The sequence below is a fragment of the Tauraco erythrolophus genome, chromosome 6 (genome assembly GCF_009769465.1).
Source record: "Tauraco erythrolophus isolate bTauEry1 chromosome 6, bTauEry1.pri, whole genome shotgun sequence".
Classification (NCBI taxonomy): Eukaryota; Metazoa; Chordata; class Aves; order Musophagiformes; family Musophagidae; genus Tauraco; species Tauraco erythrolophus.
This window is the reverse complement of record NC_141470.1, coordinates 26,405,949-26,423,987: the sequence shown is the minus strand read 5'-3', so window position 1 is coordinate 26,423,987 and position 18,039 is coordinate 26,405,949. Positions and strand designations below refer to the sequence as shown.

General features: G+C 41.5%; 1 protein-coding gene across 1 annotated transcript in view; it reads left to right on the top strand.

Moving 5' to 3' along the window:
* The window catches only part of SWAP70 (switching B cell complex subunit SWAP70), a 39,196-nt gene that overhangs the window by 9,813 nt on the left and 11,344 nt on the right, over positions 1-18,039 (top strand). The window contains exons 3-4 of the mRNA XM_086613112.1: positions 3,669-3,842; positions 14,396-14,623. Of these exons, the coding sequence (XP_086469238.1) occupies positions 3,669-3,842; positions 14,396-14,623 (402 nt within the window). The remainder of the gene's footprint in view (positions 1-3,668; positions 3,843-14,395; positions 14,624-18,039) is intronic.

Here is an 18,039-nt window from a genome sequence, read left to right as displayed (position 1 = left end):
AGTAAAAAAAAAAAAAAAAAAAGCTAGAAATGGAAAGCTTTTTCAAATATAAACATGCTTTATTGTTAAAGGATGTTTATAGGAAGAACAGTTATGGAAATGAGGAGCAATTACATTTAATTAACACTTGAATTTGAAAATTAAAGACCTGACTATATAAGCAAGTCTGTGTGAATTTGCAGTGTTTAGCTACTCTGGGGCACTTTCTTACCTCATGGTGAAAACGAAGGACGAGCTACTTTGCTGTCTCATGAAAGGAAAGAGCGTGACTGCATGTGGTTTCTTGTGTTGTTTTATTCATACACTGATTGGGCTTCCAATAGTTTCCTGGTATACTATTACTTCATCTGAAAAGATGAAAGTGTTAAGGAACAGGATTAAATTACCTATAACTTCATGTTATTTAATCCTGACTAAATGCTTGTAAACTGTTTAGATACGTTACATTAAAAATTAGTGAAATTCTTTAGACTGAAGGCTGTCTTTGTGGACTGGATAAATCTTGATTGTGACATCTCATCTTTTAGAGATGACTTTACATCAGTGCCAAAAGACAACACCACGCAGTGGGATGAAGTCACTGTTTCATAGCGTGTCGTCTTTGTTTAAAATAGACAAGCAAAAAAAGCAAACAAGAAACCCCTTCTTTTTTCATTCTTCCAAGGTGTAATCTGTTCTTTTAAATGGGGTGATTATACAACAAATGTCATACATTTATGCTAGTAAGCCAAGCTACTAAAGAAGAACTGTTACTTTATACCTCCAAATACAGAGGAAGTTCTCTTGATTTCCAGTCATATATCTTTAGGTGAATTAATTTATTTGAGCAAGAGCAATCTGCTCAAAAGAGAATTCTTTTAATCTCAAGATATTTTGCTTTAAAGCATTAGTAAAATATTTAAAGAATGAATCCTTAGATTTCTTTAAAGCAGATATGTAACTGTGACATAATTTTGTTGAGAAGACTTTGTAACCTTTTGAAATAACTTCTGTTGTACTCCTAAGTGCAATTATGGCTTTTTATATTTTTTAGTCCTGGCTTACCCTGTGTTGCCCTGCAATAAAGCCTCTTTATATAGAACCAAGGAGCCATCAAGGCAGGCACGAGTTGTTAGTTTAATGAGGCAAATTGGTTGCAACTAATTTCCTTTATCCAAATAGTGAATTTGAATAAATAGTTTGAATAATTTGTATTACCTTATTGATGATTTCTAGTATTGTGCTGCTTGTTACTTAGCAGACAGATGTATCTAGGATTTTTATCAGTACCTGCTGTTGAAAAATTTCTACTTTTACAGTTTCTTAACTAAGTTAGAAGTACTTTTGCAAATAAGTTTAACTTTAGAAATTGTTCAAATATTTTTAATTTTTGAAATGGTGCTTAGAAATGACATCTTATAAATCCAGAGAGATGATTCATTCAGAGTAATTATTATGTAGCCACCTACGCAGGAGTATTGCCAGTCAAAGAAGCCGAAGTAGCACAGCCAAGACTTTTGTAGTATGGAGTTAGCTCTAAGGCAATTTGGGTTTAGCTGCAGGATTTTCACCTTCCTTCCGCTCCCAGCCCATGCAGATGTACTTGTTAGAACATAGGTACCAGGAATAGTTGGCATTGCTCCATGAAATCACTGAGGAAAATTTTTATTCTTTATTAAAGAGAACTATTTAGTTTCATTCCCAACTCGCAGTATCCCCAGAACAACAATTTTGTGATTATATTCTTTGTTTAACAGACAGCCTGATAATTTAGAAAAAAAACCCACAGATGTGAATCAGTTATTTTGAAGAGCTGAGACTTGTGTGCACTCATCTGATTATTGCTCCTGAATAATTCCTAAGCAGTGTCTCTGCTCCAAATGCTGCATGGGTCCCATGAAGTCTATTTCAGAGTCAAGCCTGGATTCTGAAAACAAGACTTACATGTCTAAAGTGAGACCTCTGGCACAGCACAACCTGGTCCTCGGTGGCACAATGGTGCTGAAACCTCCTGCTTGGGTGCTGCCTAATGCTGGTGGCAGTACCATGCTGTAGGTGACTTGGGTTTTGACACACGCTTCTGAGGCGCACGCGATCCAGCTTTGTTACGTGAGTAGAAACCTTGCACTTTCCTTTACCCCAGCCAGGGCCCGTGCCTTTCTCTGCCTGTCTCCCTGTGGTCATTGGTTGCTGCTGCGCTTTGAAGCACGAGTTGCTCATATAGCAACCCACCTTATTTATAGTACTTAGAGCACTTGCCAGGTGGTGGTTGTAAGAAAGGAGATTTCCCACTCTGTCGGCATCTTCCTCAGGAGTAGCATAACCACTAGGATGTTTCCAAGGTGAAACTGCTCATCATCTGAGTGGGTGAAGCTGTTTCAGAAAAGAAGTCAAGCTTCATGGGCAGGATGGGGAGGACAGGCAGGAAAAAGCACGGGCAAAAGCAGCCAAGGGATGCGGCACTGGCAAATTGAAGGACAGAGAAGAAACCCTGGCTTCTAGCCCTTCTTCCAAAGGGTATTTGTTCGCTTAGCTGGTGTTTCATTTAAGACCCATGTTTCTTGCACAACTAACCAGGATGCGGAGCTTGTGGCTATAGCAGCTGTAACTCCTACAGCTTTTACCTTCTTCAAAGGACAGGTGTAGCATGTAGCTAGCCTCTTGCATTGTCACGTGCATTGGTGGCCTGCTCTGCAAGCATGCAAAGTCTGTGGCTTGCTTTCACAGGCTCACTTTTAGTCCTGGAAACTGTACTGTAAAGTGCTTCTTGGCATAGGCTTGGTTTCCTGTTTACTTCTGTCTTTTTTTTTTTTTTTTTCTTTTTTCCTCCACCCACATCAGTTCATCCACTTCCTTAGTCTGTGTTAGCCACTGTGGCTCACCCTCCACTATATTTGACCACTTACTTATAGGAAATCATATAGTTTGCAGTGGTGTCCTTGAAGCATCTAAGATGCATGGTTTGATCTATCATAAGAAAATGTCACTGAACAGTACTGGTGTCATTACTACAAGAGGTATAAGAATCTGTTTCTTAGACATGCTTTCCAAAATCTCAAGGGACTTCCATTACAGTGCAGAACATGCCTTTATCAGTTCCATGTTGGGAAAGAAATAGCATTGCTAAGCTGCAGGGAGATAAATAGCTTTGATCCCTAACATAAAGGAGGGTTTAAAAAGAAAATAGAGGAAACGAAAGCCTTTGCATGCATAAATAATTCACAGATGGGTATGTGCAGTCACTAGGTATGATAAGGATGATGAAAACAAGAGGAATAATCAAGTGTAGTTTTGGCTATAATGGCTTCCAATTTGTTATATAAAATCTCAGTAACTCAGTGCGATAGAAGGGCAGTTGGAACTAAGACAGTGACTTGGAAGCTAAAGCTGACATGCTAGAGGAAACGCAGAATGCAGTGTAGCCTCCTTCACATGAAGTCAGGGTGTTATTAACTTGACCAGAAATTAGAGGTTGGATGTAGATTTTGCTGGAAGAAGTTCCTTAGTTGACCCTAATGCAGGATGTCAGACTAGACTGCTACAGTGCTCGTTTTGGGCCTTGACATTTCTTGCAAACTAGATTTTTCTTGGTGCTTTTTGTATGATTTAGCCTGTTAAACTTTGTCTGTCTGCTATTCTGTGCCATTCATGTGTATTAATTTTTTTAAAATTCAATTTCTTCATTTTAGATTCAAGGAAACTTTGACAAAGTTGAATTCAACAGGATGTGCTGGACTCTCTGTGCTAAAAAGAACCTCTCTAAAAGTCCTTTGCTGATTAGTGATGAAGACGCATTTAAAGTGTGGGTTATTTTCAACTTCTTATCGGAGGACAAATACCCTTTAATCATTGTACCTGAGGAGGTAAGAAACAAAAACTTAAGCTGTTTAACACCAGTTTGCTTAATGTCTCAATTAAACTATGATAATGTTTGCTACTCTCTAGAGATGTAAGAGAAAGTAATCGTTTATTATAAAACTTTTATTCCCCTCTTTTTATAACGTAAGGCCTCAGGTGCTTTTCTTTGTCTTCCAGGGTGCATATGCAGGGATTCCCACAGGATACTCTAGGTATTGATGGCTGTGCATGTCTGTCATTTAAACAGCCTGGACTAAACGGGACATGTTGCTTGTCCCCCAGTAGATACTTTGCTTTTTGTGAGGGCTGACTGGTGCTGGGGAGACTAGTTCCAGTACCAGCACTCAGAGCTGTTGAGGCTCTTGCTTTGCTCATGAGTAGTGCATGTATGTGATCTTTAGTGACTGTACTTGCTTAGATGTAATGAAGATTTTGCACAGTTAGTACATCAATGTGATTCTGAAAAAAAATTCTCCCCTCTTCTCTGTGTTACTGTGATCTGCAAGATGAGTCTTCAGTCTCGTGTCACTCTCCTGATGAAAAGGAGAAGTATGAACTCTTCGGATGATGTCTGTTTCTGATCAAAAGCAGCCACCACCTGAACACTCTTGCTTGAAATGGCTGAAGGAGTAATACCAGAGAGATCACTCTATACTTTTTAGTTCATGAACAAGTATAGGCAATGCCCAAATAGGTATTTCAAGCCTAAAGCAAGATTTCAGTATCTCCACGGTTCTCCCCTTGGGGAGGGGCAAGGGAAGAAGCAGAAAGATCAGAACTGTAGGCATAAGTAATTTCTTGTAAAACCACATACAGAAATCCCATGGGTTTGCAGTTCAGCACTGGAGTACTGATTAATAAACATTTGCAAGTTGTTGAACAGTCGGGTCAAAACAATCTCATGTACATGCCACTACAACATAACTGTTGGACTCCAAGCTATCGTGCCGAACCATAAAGTACAGATAACTCCTCTATCAAAATAAACTGCTCAGTTTTGTGTTATCACTCACTTCTTAGCAGGAGATTTTCACTCTTTACAGTGGTTCCTGTTTTGCCAGACTAGTGATGACAGAGGCCTACCTGGCACGCTATATTCCCATATTGCCATGAGAAATGAGACAGCCTTCTTGCTTGCTTTCCTGTTTTTTCTGTCAGTTCTGGGAGATAGGTATCATGGTTATAAAAGCTAAGACAGCTCCTTTCTTAATAGTTCCAGATTTGGATTTGGTAAAAGGTCAGAGTCACTAATGAATGTCAAAACTGTATCTCAAATCCAGGTCTCTTTTGGTTTGTCATTGCATCCCTCACTGTGCAGCCTGGTTTACCTGAGGGAAGATATTTCACATTTCCTTATTTGTTGGTGTGGTTAAAATCTTCAGACCTGCCAGCTGTGGGGCATTGGCATTGCTCACTTGCTCCTTCTCCACCAAGCCGATCCCCTAGAATCGAGGTGCCTTTTGTAGCTGCCAGGTGATGGCCATGTGTCTATTTGTTGGGAGACGGGCTGCAGAGTCAGCTCTGAGCCCAAAAGAGGTTTTCCAGATTTCATAGCTGCTGTTGTTTGCTTTCCTTCCCATCCTTAATGTCCAGGGTCAAGCCGTATTGATCTTCTACTTGGATTATTTTTAAAATTCTTAGGGTGGATCTGCGTCCGCATCTCCTTGATTACGGCAAGATTTAAATTGTGCAATACTGTTTAAAGAAAGCTTACAGAGCCCGACGAAGAAAGGCTGCTCTGTTCTTGCCGTATACAATGCCTGTATTCACTCTAACCTTTTGCCTGAGACCACCCAGGTAATGTAATCAGCTGGTGGAGCAATGCTGTCTGTTGAACACACTCCCTTCTGGTTTGCATTGGTCCTCCTCGGGTTCTCCGTGATTCGTTTACCCTTTTACACAAAATGCCAAAAGTAAAGATGCAAAGTCTCAATTTCAATCAGTTTTTCTTTTTCTCTGTATGACCTTTTATATCTGCCTTTTGAATTCTTATGTCTGAGGGTTTTTTTTCTAATGTTAAATCTAAACTGCAGATTTGCAAAGCATTTTTTGTACAAACTTGTAGTTGTCGTCTTAGTGGTGAGAATTTCTACCTGAAAATAACTCTTTTCAATAGTAGTCAAAATGATACTGGTACCTAGTAAAGGTATTTTTCTTTCCGTTTACTTTTTATGCCTCTTGAGTTCATAATAAAGCTGATTATACGTTTAGTCTTCACCACTTTATGTTGCATTCTGTCATTTCATTACAAAACGGCTTGCACATGATGTATAAAGTGAGGGGATTTTTGCAAAGTGAAGAATGGAGGAGAGGGTGATGGAAGCATCACTGTTCTATGATGTTTATGTTTTGGTGAGACCAATGTAAACCTCATGGGTGACCTCAGCTTCCAGGGAGCAAGCTTTCCTTCCCTCCTTGTCTGTTGCTCTTATCGTTGGCTGAGAATATCGCGACACACAATGTACTGCAGTTTCTGGCTTGGAGCCCTTTGTGTGAGATGCAGCTGTTTCCCCTCCTCCCTCCCATCTCGTAGGCTTTTGGATTTTGGAGATTTTGTTTGCTCTTTATAACAACTAGGAAACTTGTGTGATACTTTCAGGTTGGAAGGTTGATCCCTTGAAGATTTTTTCATCCCATCTTCTGGGTGGGAATATTGTAAGAGAGAGAACTTCTTAGGTCTCCAGGGAATGTGTTGATAGAACTTCATGTGGCTATGAGGATACCTCCTCTTCCCCCTTGGAGGAGCTGCTCTTTGAGACCTGCTTGGGAGTCTGTTGGTTTTTTTTTGGTATTGTTTTTTTGGTTTGTTTGTTTGTTTTTTTTTTATGAAATAAGTGGTTTCTGCACTCATTTGAACAATTTCACATCTGGAAAACTCCACTGCTTGGGTGCAGTTTCACTTTCTTTGCACTGCTCTGACTAAAGATTGAGGCTACTGTCCTTTGTTCTTGCCTGTTTTGTGTACTTTTGCACTAGTACTGCTGTGCTAGGCCATATTAGACAGCTAATTGTGGTGGGGCTGTTACCCCCATGTGCAAAGTGTTAAGTCTTGATTCCCTGCCCAGGTGTTGAACGGGCAGCAAATTGACAACAGCTGCAGCTTAACCAGAGAAGGGAAAACAGGCTACTTTGGAAAGGTTTCGGAGACATAGGCTGAGGAAAGCTTTAGATGGAGCAAAATGAGAAAAGCAGTTACAAAGAGGGAATTCGAAAGCAGTGGTGAGGTGACACAAGGGCCAGAAGTTGCTTGTTTAGCAGGGGCCAGACTGAAATCCATAGGCAGCATCTAGCCTGTGCTCCTCACCTGCTGTGGAAGAAGAGATGGCAGCCCTACACTTGGGGGAAATAAGGTTAGTAAAATCCAGCATTGGGAAGGGCTTGGGTTGGGGCATGCAGTTTTGGGATGTGACTTTAAGCTTGAGAAGATCCCTCTATGTTATAGGGAGAAGTAAGGTCACAGAGAGACAAGAGCTGGTGCTATGCAGGGCACTGGGCTCAGCTGGTAACGGCTTTGGGCTCTAGTGTAGCTTCTGCTGCTGACTGGTGGGCAGCTGAGAGCAGTTAGAGTTGGAAAGGAACAGAGATCCATAAATGTCTGCTTCGCAAAGATGCTCGTATCTCAGGGAAATGCGAAACGGTATCAAATCTGAAAGCGTCCTTGCCTTTCAGGTGAGAAGCCTTGCTATGCACCAAGTAAATGGTGAACTGGGGGAATGTGGTATTTCAAAGGGATGCAGATGGACTGGAGAAAAACAATGCCGTGTTTTGTTTGCTCTAGTTAAAATTAGTCCTGATGGACAGCTTTCAGAATTAATACAATTCTTGTCTAACAACAGAATTGCCTCCTAGTGCAGTGGGCAGAGCTTTACCAAGCAGCTATATTGCTTGGTATAATAATAACGTGCCCAGAAACTGGGGCCAGGGTGGGAGCTCTTTCCCCTCCCTGCAGCCAGTCTTTTCCTTTAGATCATCTGGGATGCAGACCTTCAAGTGTATGTTTCCTTCAGCTCTCACAGACATTATCTCTTTTGTGAGAAGGGTAAAATAAAGGGAAGAAAGGTGGAGAGAACTGTAGCCATAAGAGGAGAAATATTTCTAGTCTGTCATGAGCTTCCCTTACAACTTACCTCTTAGTTGTTACAGACTTATTTGTGTGCCTTGGTATTGTTTAACCAGATGTTTTCTGTTTTATAAAAAGGTTTCCAAACACTTCCCCTTTCTTATCTGGACATGTGACTGCAGCCTTGGGAATGCTTTATCGCCTGAAAGCTGTGGTATGTGGTTAGCTGTGTTTCTGGGCCACTCTTAATGGTGAAACTTGCAGATACGTACACTGCAAGCTGCACGCTCTTTGTGTGTTGTAATCTTGCGTTCACGTAACTTGTTTTAAATCAGCCAAATGTATTTGATGTCTTTGCTTTTTAAGCCTGGCTTCTTGAGGGAAGAAGATTTGTGCAGGCATTTTTCACTTATCCTCTCGCCTTCAATTGTATTAACACTTGGCATTTCTAATCCTCCTAGTTAGGACAAAGAGAGTCCAAACCTTGTATGGCTCTCTGTGCATTTGAAAATGAGGTGATGTTCTTTTAGACTGAGGAGATGAAAGTCTAAAGTGTCCAGTGGCTGGCAGCCCAGAAAGCCAACCATATCCTGGGCTGCATCAAAAGAAGCATGGCGAGGTCAAGGGAGGTGATTCTGCCCCTCTACTCTGCTCTCGTGAGACCCCACCTGCAGTACTGCGTTCAGCTCTGGGGTCCGCAACACAAGAAGGACATGGAGCTGCTGGAGCGAGTCCAGAGGAGGGCCACGAAATGATCTGAGGGCTGGAGCACCTCTCTTGTGAAGACAGGCTGAGAGAGTTGGGGTTGTTCAGCCTGGAGAAGAGAAGGCTCTGGGGTGATCTTATTGCAGCCTTCCAGTACCTAAAAGGGGGCCAACAGGAAAGCTGGAGAGGGACTTTGCAAGGGCATGTAGTGACAGGACAAGGGGCAATGGCTTTAAACTGAAAGAGGGTAGACTTAGATTAGATCTAAGGAAGAAATTTTTCATATTGAGGATGATGAAGCACTGGAACAGGTTGCCCAGAGAAGTTGTGGATGCCCGATCCCTGAAAGTGTTCAAGGCCAGGTTGGATGAGGCTTTGAGCAACCTGTTGTAGTGGAAGGTGTCCCTGCCCATGGCAGAGGGGTTGGAACTAGATGATCTTTAAGGTCTCTTCCAACCCAAACCATTCTATGATTTTATGATTCTTCTGGAGGCATTTTGTGCAGAAAAAGGTTTTCCGTGACTGCATTTGCTTCCTTGTTCTGCATTCTAGTACCTGAAACTGTTACAGTGAATGAAATACTAGGAATTGGACCTTGACCATTCAGAAATAAAATCAAAACAGTTACAACTAGAATGAAAACTGCTTGTGTTGGGTTTTAATTGATCTACGACTTCTACAGTTTGATGATGATGGTTAGAAAGATGTTTAGTCACTTATGACTTAAATCACTTCTTCCCATTTCACTACTCTTTTCCTTGATTGCTGCAAAAAATAAGACAGTTTTCTGTTTATGCAGCAGGTTGTCCTTAGGATTTCCATGTTAGAGCTTTTTGAGTTGACCTTTATTATATTAATGCTAATTTAATTTTTTAAGAAAAGAAAGAAAATATTGACTTACACTGCATAATGGACACAGTTTTTGCAAAGTCTATTAATCCAGAGTAGTTAATGTCCATAAATTCTAGCAGGGGGATTTTTTTTGTTGGTGGAAAGGAAGAAACAAATATTTGACTTAAAAGTAAGTGATGTTCTGATGGGATGAAAAAAAAGAATTGATGATGACTGTGAAAGGGGATATAATTGCTTTCATGTCTCTTGCTCAGTAATGTGCTTCCACAGAATTTTGTACAATGTGAATAGACTTTTTACGTCTGTGCTATTAATATCACAAACATCATTTGAATAGCATGAACCAGAATAGTCTTGTCTGCCATGCTCTGCTGGGCATGAAGGCCTCCTTGACTTTATTTTTCATTTTTTATCTTCTAAGAGACCCACCTATATATCAGAAAAATATGTAAAACATCTATGATAATTCATTCCCCATGATGGATGCCAGGAACATCTGGAAAAGCAAACCGAATAGGTATTGAAAGATGGGAAAAGAAAGTGCCCTCTGAAAGAAGGCACCAAACAGGCTGCATGGCTCATGTTAAAGAGCCTGTGTTCTTTATATAATTTTTGCTTTCTCTTGGCAAAGTTCTGGCTGAAAGGTTTCTGTTGGTTTGAGATGGAGGCAGTTTTTGATACTGTGGAGCCAGCTGGTCCATCCTGGCGTATGTAGCGGTAGCAACCCCCTTCTGTTTTCACGTCCGTGTCTGAAAGCGCGAGTCAGGTCCAGTCAGAACAGCAGCAAACGTTGCTTCACATTGGCTTTTTGGCACTCTGCTTTTCAGCCACTTTTCAAAGTAGGTTATGTTTGAGTCAGTAGACTTAATTTGTCAGTCGTTGGCTGAGTTGACATGTCTGTCTGTGGAGGAGGGGAAGTGTCATTTGCTCTCAGAGGTTCCTCATTTGAGCACATAATGAATGCTGTCTTCTTTGCTTCTACAGTTACGAGAGCCAACTTACTTCTTTATATTTACCTTGCACTGTTGCATATTTGTACCCCACCCCTGCACTCACTGTTGCTATTCAGCAGATATGTTAGATAAATACACAGCTAATCAAAGAAAAATTTTATCTGAACGCAAAATAAAGCTTGATTTTTTTTAATTTTTTTTTTTTAGAAATTGAGTTGTAATATGCACAAGTCCTTTTTCAGTTGAGTTAATATATTTTAAAATAATGAGATATTTTATGTGCTTTAATGGGATTCATGGTCGTGTTAGTGACTTACAGATAGGGATTAGCAGACTTAAATGTTTAAATCTATTCTCATAATCAAAATAAGGTAAAATGTGTACAAATTGTATTAAAGGGAAGATTATGTTGACTTATTTTTTGTGCATTACATGATAACATGTACTAGCCAAGAGTTTTGCGTTGCTTCTTTTCCAGACCATTAGTTTGATATACGTTTTGTTCGTATGGCTTGAGCAAAAAGTGACAAATTCTGTTCAGGTATGATTTTGTGCGTTTGTGTGTCCCTTTGTCTGCAAGTGAGTCCTAGTACTTTGAGATAATTAACCGAAGGAATTTGAGAGCTGCATGCCTCAAGCAGTGTAATAGGTTGTGAAATCTTGGAACAATACAAAGTTAAAGTTCATTAAGGTTTAATGATTATTTTTTTTTAATTACTGTCTAGCATTTTGACAGGTGTATTATCTACTTAATTAAGCCTCAGTTATTTTAGCTTTCCTTTCAACTAAAGTACAGGATCCTAGTTCAGAACTGGTGCTGCTCAGAGGGACTGAGCTGAGTGGCAGAATGGGTTTTGAACATGGGGAAAAAGGTTACTCCTACATTGATGCCAGACCTCACTTCAGCTCACCAAATCCAGGTTTTAGGAGGTTTGTTTTGAAACAAGTTGACGGCGCTGCTGTTCTTGCATGCTGTGAAGGGCTTTTTTGGGTGAGTGGTTTTTTTTTTTTCCATTAAACTTGCCTGGAGTAGGAAGTAAGCTGCTTCCTGCCCTTAACTGAATGCTGAAGATTTATGGTAGTTGATGCTCAAAAGCTTTGGATTAATTTTTTAATTTAAGGATTTTGAGAGAGCGAAAACCAGCTAATTAAATTTTAAATAATTTTAAAGGAATTACTGAATTTTACAGAAATCTAGTAAAAGTTAAATGTTGGTTTCTTGGGAAGACATGCTGAAACTTCCTTGCTCTCCTGTGGCTGTTAACTTCAGCAATTCAGAGCTGTGCATGAAACCACTGAAGGACATTTTTATGACCCGTTCCGGTGAACAGGGGAATATGTTCCAGCGTGGCGGTGAGCGCTGCGCTGCGGAGCCCTGGCACTGCAGCAGCAGGAGGCCGTGCCGCCCTCGCCGGCCGCACGCAGCCTGCGTAGAGAGGGTGCAGTGGACGTGCAGGTGTGCCCTCCCCAGGGAGTACTTTCCTCAGGTGGCAGCTGGGCACAGCACAGGGCTGAAAGTCGTCTTTGCTAATTGCCATAAATATTGTACCCTCTGTTAGTTGCACTTGTCTACACTCTGAATACCACTTTTGCAGAGGCCTCTGTTCAAATCCTATCTTTGATAGTAAGAATTGCACGAGGAGCTAAAAATGCTTCAATGCCTTACTCAGTGAAGCTGAAATGAGAGGCAATGCTCTCTGCAACTTCTGTACCCACCCTGGAGGCATATTCTGTGCCTGGCTAGCTTGTCTCCTCTTAGGACTGTTTACGAGGAGGATACAACTGCCACATCTGGGAGGAATGTGAGCTTCCTGCTCATTCAACAGAGTGGGAACTTTCCTCTAGACGGTGTGGCAGCTTTCAGTAGCTTCTCCATTTTGCTGTAGCATTAGTCCACGTGCTACTAGAGTATGGGCTGTGAGACTGAGAACAGTTATTGAGCTGAAATAGTAAGAGAAGTCTACCAGTCTGTAAGGTGAATTTGGTAATTTACTGCTTTGCCAGGTGAGTGTGTTCTGCTGCGCACTCGTGTGTTCCCTCATCACAGATGTGAGGGAAGGGAAGGGATTTGCCTGGGCCAGTTGCAAGAGAGAGAAGCAGCAGCCACAGAATGAGCATGTATGCTGCATCAAAACCTTGAGCCTTGGGAGTCCTTGTGGTGAAATGTGTGTGGGAAAAAACACTACTTTTATTTCTTTGTACTCCCAAATCTCTTACGTAGAGATGGCTGCGTGCCCAAAAGCCTATTAGACCAGCTGAAAGGTGACTCTGAGCTGTAGCTGGAAAGTTAATTTATTCTGTGGTGAAACATCTTCTGGCTTTCTCAGCCTGGACTTTTCTTACCTGTAGGAGAAATTACATCGTGTCTTCAAGCAGTGCTGAGGAACAGAGTTGAACCAGCGTTGGTGATTAGAAAAATGAAGTCCTGGAAGTCATTTGGTTTCCACTTTTCAATGAGACACATGTGGCTATACACCTTAGTCATTTTTGATAATGGGATTCAGACTTCTGAGTCACTTAGTGTTTCCAAAACCACACCTAAACTAGGTGAACTGAAAGTCGAGCAGATGGTCCTGAAGGGCTAACCATCAGAAAACCAGCAGTTAAGGAAATTCGTGTATTTCCACCTGCAGAGAGAACCTGAAAGGATAGTGGTGGTTTCCCTGCCCGCATCCAGCGGGCAGAGTGCAGTGCGCAGTTCCCAGCCTGCAGAGGAGCCCGGCAGCTGGTGGGAGCCCTGGCCTGCAGCTCGTAGACCAGCCTGCCAGGATGTGGCTCTGTGCTGGCCTCGTGGTGGCAGGAGAGGCAGGCCAGCCCTCGGGGGACCTGGCACTGCCCTGTCCCTACGGCGGGCTGCTGCGGGAGGGTGCTCCAGCGCGGGGCTGCTGAGTACCCTTTCCCCGGGCTTCCTCCATAGGGAGGGTGCAGGCGGCTTGACTGTCCGCCTTGGCCCGTTGCTGAAGGCAGTCGGGTTCCCTGTGAAGCTGGCGAGGAAACGCGGTGAGCCATTACCCAAAATAGCAGAAGGCCACGTTAGCTGGTCTGTCTTCAAAACTGGCTTAAATGCTGTAATTGGTATCCTCTGACTCCAGTCACAGAAACTTAGAAGCGTGGCTTTTACTTTGTCGTGTCGAGGTCTTTGTAGGAAGACTCTCACCAATTATTTTCTTTAAAGAGCCATTAAAATCATTTTACATGTGCTCAAAGCTATAGGTGGGCTTAGTTTAAAATATTAAAGAGCGAACCGTGGTGAGTTGAAAAATGACATAAAAAACAGACAAAAGAAGAAATCCAGCCCTTTCCCTCTTTTTCATTCTTGTGTTATTTTGACTAGTGGTATTAGTGTTATTACCTTGTGTATGGTAATGCTTACAGAGTGATGAAAGCTTAAGGGAAAAGGAGAGTTTATTTTGGAAACAATAAAAGCAGACATGAAAAATTTGTTCTTCTACTTCTCTTGATACACGTGCCAAGATTGTGTCCAGTGGTGGAATGCTTGAGAGATGGAGGAGAGGGATCAGGTGAAGACTAAGATAGGTGATGGTACCTTGGTAGTTTTTCATTTCACTTCTTGTCCAAACTGCCATCTTTTCTTATTTTTTCTAATTTGTTTGCTTTTTATCTTATAAGAATACTTTTTTGAAACTTCTTACTTTCTCACACTTCAGTCATCACTGTTTGGAAGCTGTTGCAGGGAAGGTCTTGTGTTCTGTAAGAATCTGAAATATTAAAAGAGGCTGTCAGGGTTAATTCTTTGTTTCTTTACTATGAAGAGAGTAGCTGCGGGATGGGCTTGGCAGTCAAAAGTTCAACGGAGATGGGAGCCTCAGATCTTTGCTAATTAAACCTCTTGTGTTCAGGGGCCCACACATGAATGTAGGAATCTAGCTGTAATGATAGTCTCTGGAGAAGCTTAGTTTACAGCTCTGATACACTTGATTTCCGTGCCTGCTGAAAATGATTAATTTCCGTTTATATTTCTGTACAGATTGAATATTTACTTAAAAAACTCACCGAAGCAATGGGAGCTGGCTGGCAGCAAGAGCAGTTTGACCATTATAAGATTGCTCTTAACACCAGTCGAGAAGGTCTTTCTGCATGGGAGCTGATTGATCTCATCGGAAGTGGGCAGTTCAGTAAAGGCATGGACCGACAGACTGTGTCCATGGCAATCAATGAAGTCTTTAATGAGCTCATATTAGATGTACTCAAACAGGTAAGAACCACCGAGAACTAACATGTTAGAGTAGAACAATACATTGCGTAATTAGAAAATGTTTGACTTGTACTGAAATTTCTTCACCTGATGGATAAGGAGCAGAGGGAATTTAGGTAAATTACTTGTAAGTGTTCTTTAATATGAGCTTATTTTTATAAAAGAGAAACTGTGCTGCTGTTCAGATTGTTGTCATTGTTGCAGTATTATGAACGAGTTGCGTGTTGGGAGAGTTTGTTTTTAGAAAGTTCAAGTGTGCTCTGACTTGAAACACAGCCTTTTTCATACTAGTATCAACTACTTGTTAGCCAATGGAATAGCGACAACAAGCTGTCAGTTCTGAAACCAGTGACAACTCTTCAATCTTTGAAAATGCTTTTTTCTAGCTGCAGTTACGTTGTAGCAAATACAAGTTGTGCTGATGATAACTTCTGTATTCAAACAAGAGGGTCCAGACAAAGATATTGCGCCAGCTGAAAGGTCTGCTGCTAAGTTGCCTGACTTCAGCAGGGCAAAAACGTGTAGAAGAGCTCCAGAGCGCTCTCCCTGCTTGTTCTGCTTAGCAGGCTACGTGTCTGACAGCTAATTTACCTGTACTCAAACACAAGAAGTCATGCTGGCCTTTATATTCTTAGCAAACTTCTGCCAAACTTTAGTTTCTTCAGATTTCCAGTGGCTGGATTATCAGTTTAGGAATGACTTTAAAAACTGCATTTATTTCGTGGCAAGTAGAAATATCACAGGGGCCTTGAGGGGTCACAGCAGCGCTTACCTAGAGAGCTATTTAAATTGATTTTTACCCGACAGAATTTTTTCCATCTTTGACTTCTTGGTGAGGAGAGAAACAAAGGCTTTCTTGGCAGGCTTTCCTAAGCTGTTCTGAAGAAATCATCAGAAGGTCTTGGCACAGGAAATTCTTTCAGAATATCTACAGAACAATGCAAAAGTCTATTTTTGTTAACTGCTGGTTGCCTGTTGGAGGTGAGGGCTGGAGACACACACAGGCGCATAGTCAGTTGAGGGCAAAATGAAGTCATTCTGCTGTTTAATACCATGAAAATAAAATAATGAGTGTTGGGTCAGTCCCTCTCCCCCCACCCCACGTCTTTTTTTTTTTTTTACATTACTGTCTCCTTTCTTTCCTCTCTTGGTGGCTGGGCCTGTTTCTCAAGGATGTCTGAGTGCCTTTGAAAGGTTCCTTGAGACTTAAAAGTAGTTCGTGTCCAGCACCTCCTGGACAGTCAGTGGCCTAACGGAGAACAGAGTTCCCTGTGTGACTTACAGATGTCTGGTTCAGTCATAGGTTGTACCCTGCCACCTTGTTGATTCACAGAATTGTCCTGTTTATTGCAGCATAGAACTACTTCGAGATATTAATTAATGACATACCGTATCATAGCCAAGTCTCATGCTACCCTTTTTATTGTACATGTATCCTGGATCCCCAAGGCTTATGGAGGGCAGCAGTGCTAATTAAATTCATGATGTTTAGTTTTCTGAAAGATGTGTCCCTCGTGATGGCATGAAAGGATCACCAGGAGCTGTCAGTGGGCTCTTGGAAGATAAGAAGCAGCTGATGTGTAGAAATAATACATAAAAGATTTTGCAGAAATTTGAGAGGCAAGTATCGGTCTGACTTGCCTTTGAAAGCAAATTCAGTACGTCAGGAAGGGGAAAAACACCTGGTTATGACTTAGACTGTGCAAGGCATGAAAGAGTGAAGCTGCAGGAGTCCTTCACACGCCCTTGCGACCACCCAGCCCTTGGGCCTGAGTACGGAGGTGGCAAACAAAGCTGTTTCTCTGCACATTCCTGTTTTGGAGCAAGGGGGTGGGATGGCAAGGGAATAGGCACGGCCTTGGCTCTGGCCACCCAAGGCCACATTTAACTGGCTAGAAAAGCTGAGCACAGATGAGCTCTATGTGTAGGGAGGTTGTTTCATTTTTGTTTTTTAAAAAAAGAACTGCTCCAACTGTCTTGAACTTTTTCCCTTCAGACCTGTAAGGAAAGAGGGTTTTGACTTAAATATGCCACAGCACGTTTGTTTGTTTGTTTGCTTATATCCAAAATTGCTATAGCTAAAAGTCATTACAGAAAAGTGTTCCTTGGTCTCCTTTCCAACTTTTCCATCCTCTTAATCTGGAATACTTTGAGTTCAGTGCTTCCTCTGTGGCTTGTTCATAGCTATATTGATGTAGGTGTTTCGGTTTCATCTGTGATTTGACTTTTTTCTGAAGTTGGGAGTCAGACAAAAGTGTGTACGTAATTGGGGAATGTGGTTTCAGAAATGACAGCTATAGCTGAGATGCTGGCCAACTTTGAGACTCTGACTTAGTCAGACTCTAAAAACTGACTAGGTCACAGCAGTGCCCCTGATAAGATCACTAAAAATCAAACATCTGAAAGAATGACCAATTACTATACCATTCTCTGGGCACCCATTTTTCAGTGAGATGGTTTTTGAGTTGCCACAGCCACCCTGTGTAATGTATAACAGCATTACTAGTGTAACTGCACTTAGCATCGCTGCTCGTGTTTTAGAGATGTTCGTATTCAATAGAGGCAAAACTGGATGATTTGATCATGATACCAGCCCTATTTATTGCCATTACAGAAGATTATAATTTTTATTCCTTTATTTGTATAAAGCTCAGCGGCAAAGAATGGGCTTCTCTTCGTTCTTTTGAAACAGTCTTGATAAGGCTTGATAGTGTTTTTCTCATATACTAGGAAGTTGAGTGGATCATCTTTCAAGGAAAATAAAACACCGTGAGTGAAATCTTTGCATTATTTAAATCAGGGTACAACTCTGTTCCTTTAAGGGAAAATCCAGACTTCACTAGTGTTCCCATATCCCAGCCAGTACAGATTCCAGGAGGAGAGTTCTGTTACCGGTTTCTCTAACATACTCATTGAAGTATCCTATATGGGATCATTTTTTTTTTTTCAGTGGGGTGTAGCTAAATGAGTGTGTTGGCAGGGTAGAGCTGCTCCCAGGACAGAGGTGCTTCCGCTTTGTCCCTGGCAATGTCCCGTAACAGACTGGAGTTACAGTGCATAGATGCAGACCCACATCTGTCACTGGGGCCTGTATCCACAAAGGACTGATTTTTAATAATGGCTGTCACTAAAGTGTTGCAGTTGAGTCTTAGTGATGGCAAATGTCTCTGCTTGACTGAAGAAAATTAAACAGTAAAGGTCATCAAAGAGGACCAAAAAGTCATAATTATTACAACTCAATAATGACATGATAATAACTGTTGAGTTCTTCAGGTAACTCAGTTACTTAAAAACTGGACAGAAGAACAGTGAATAGTTTCTCATGGGCTAAACAATTAGCAGTGTGCTGGTATTAAGAGTGGAAGTGTGTAGGTGAATCATTTAGGGCCTCAAGCTGCCTTTTCTGTGTGCTTTAT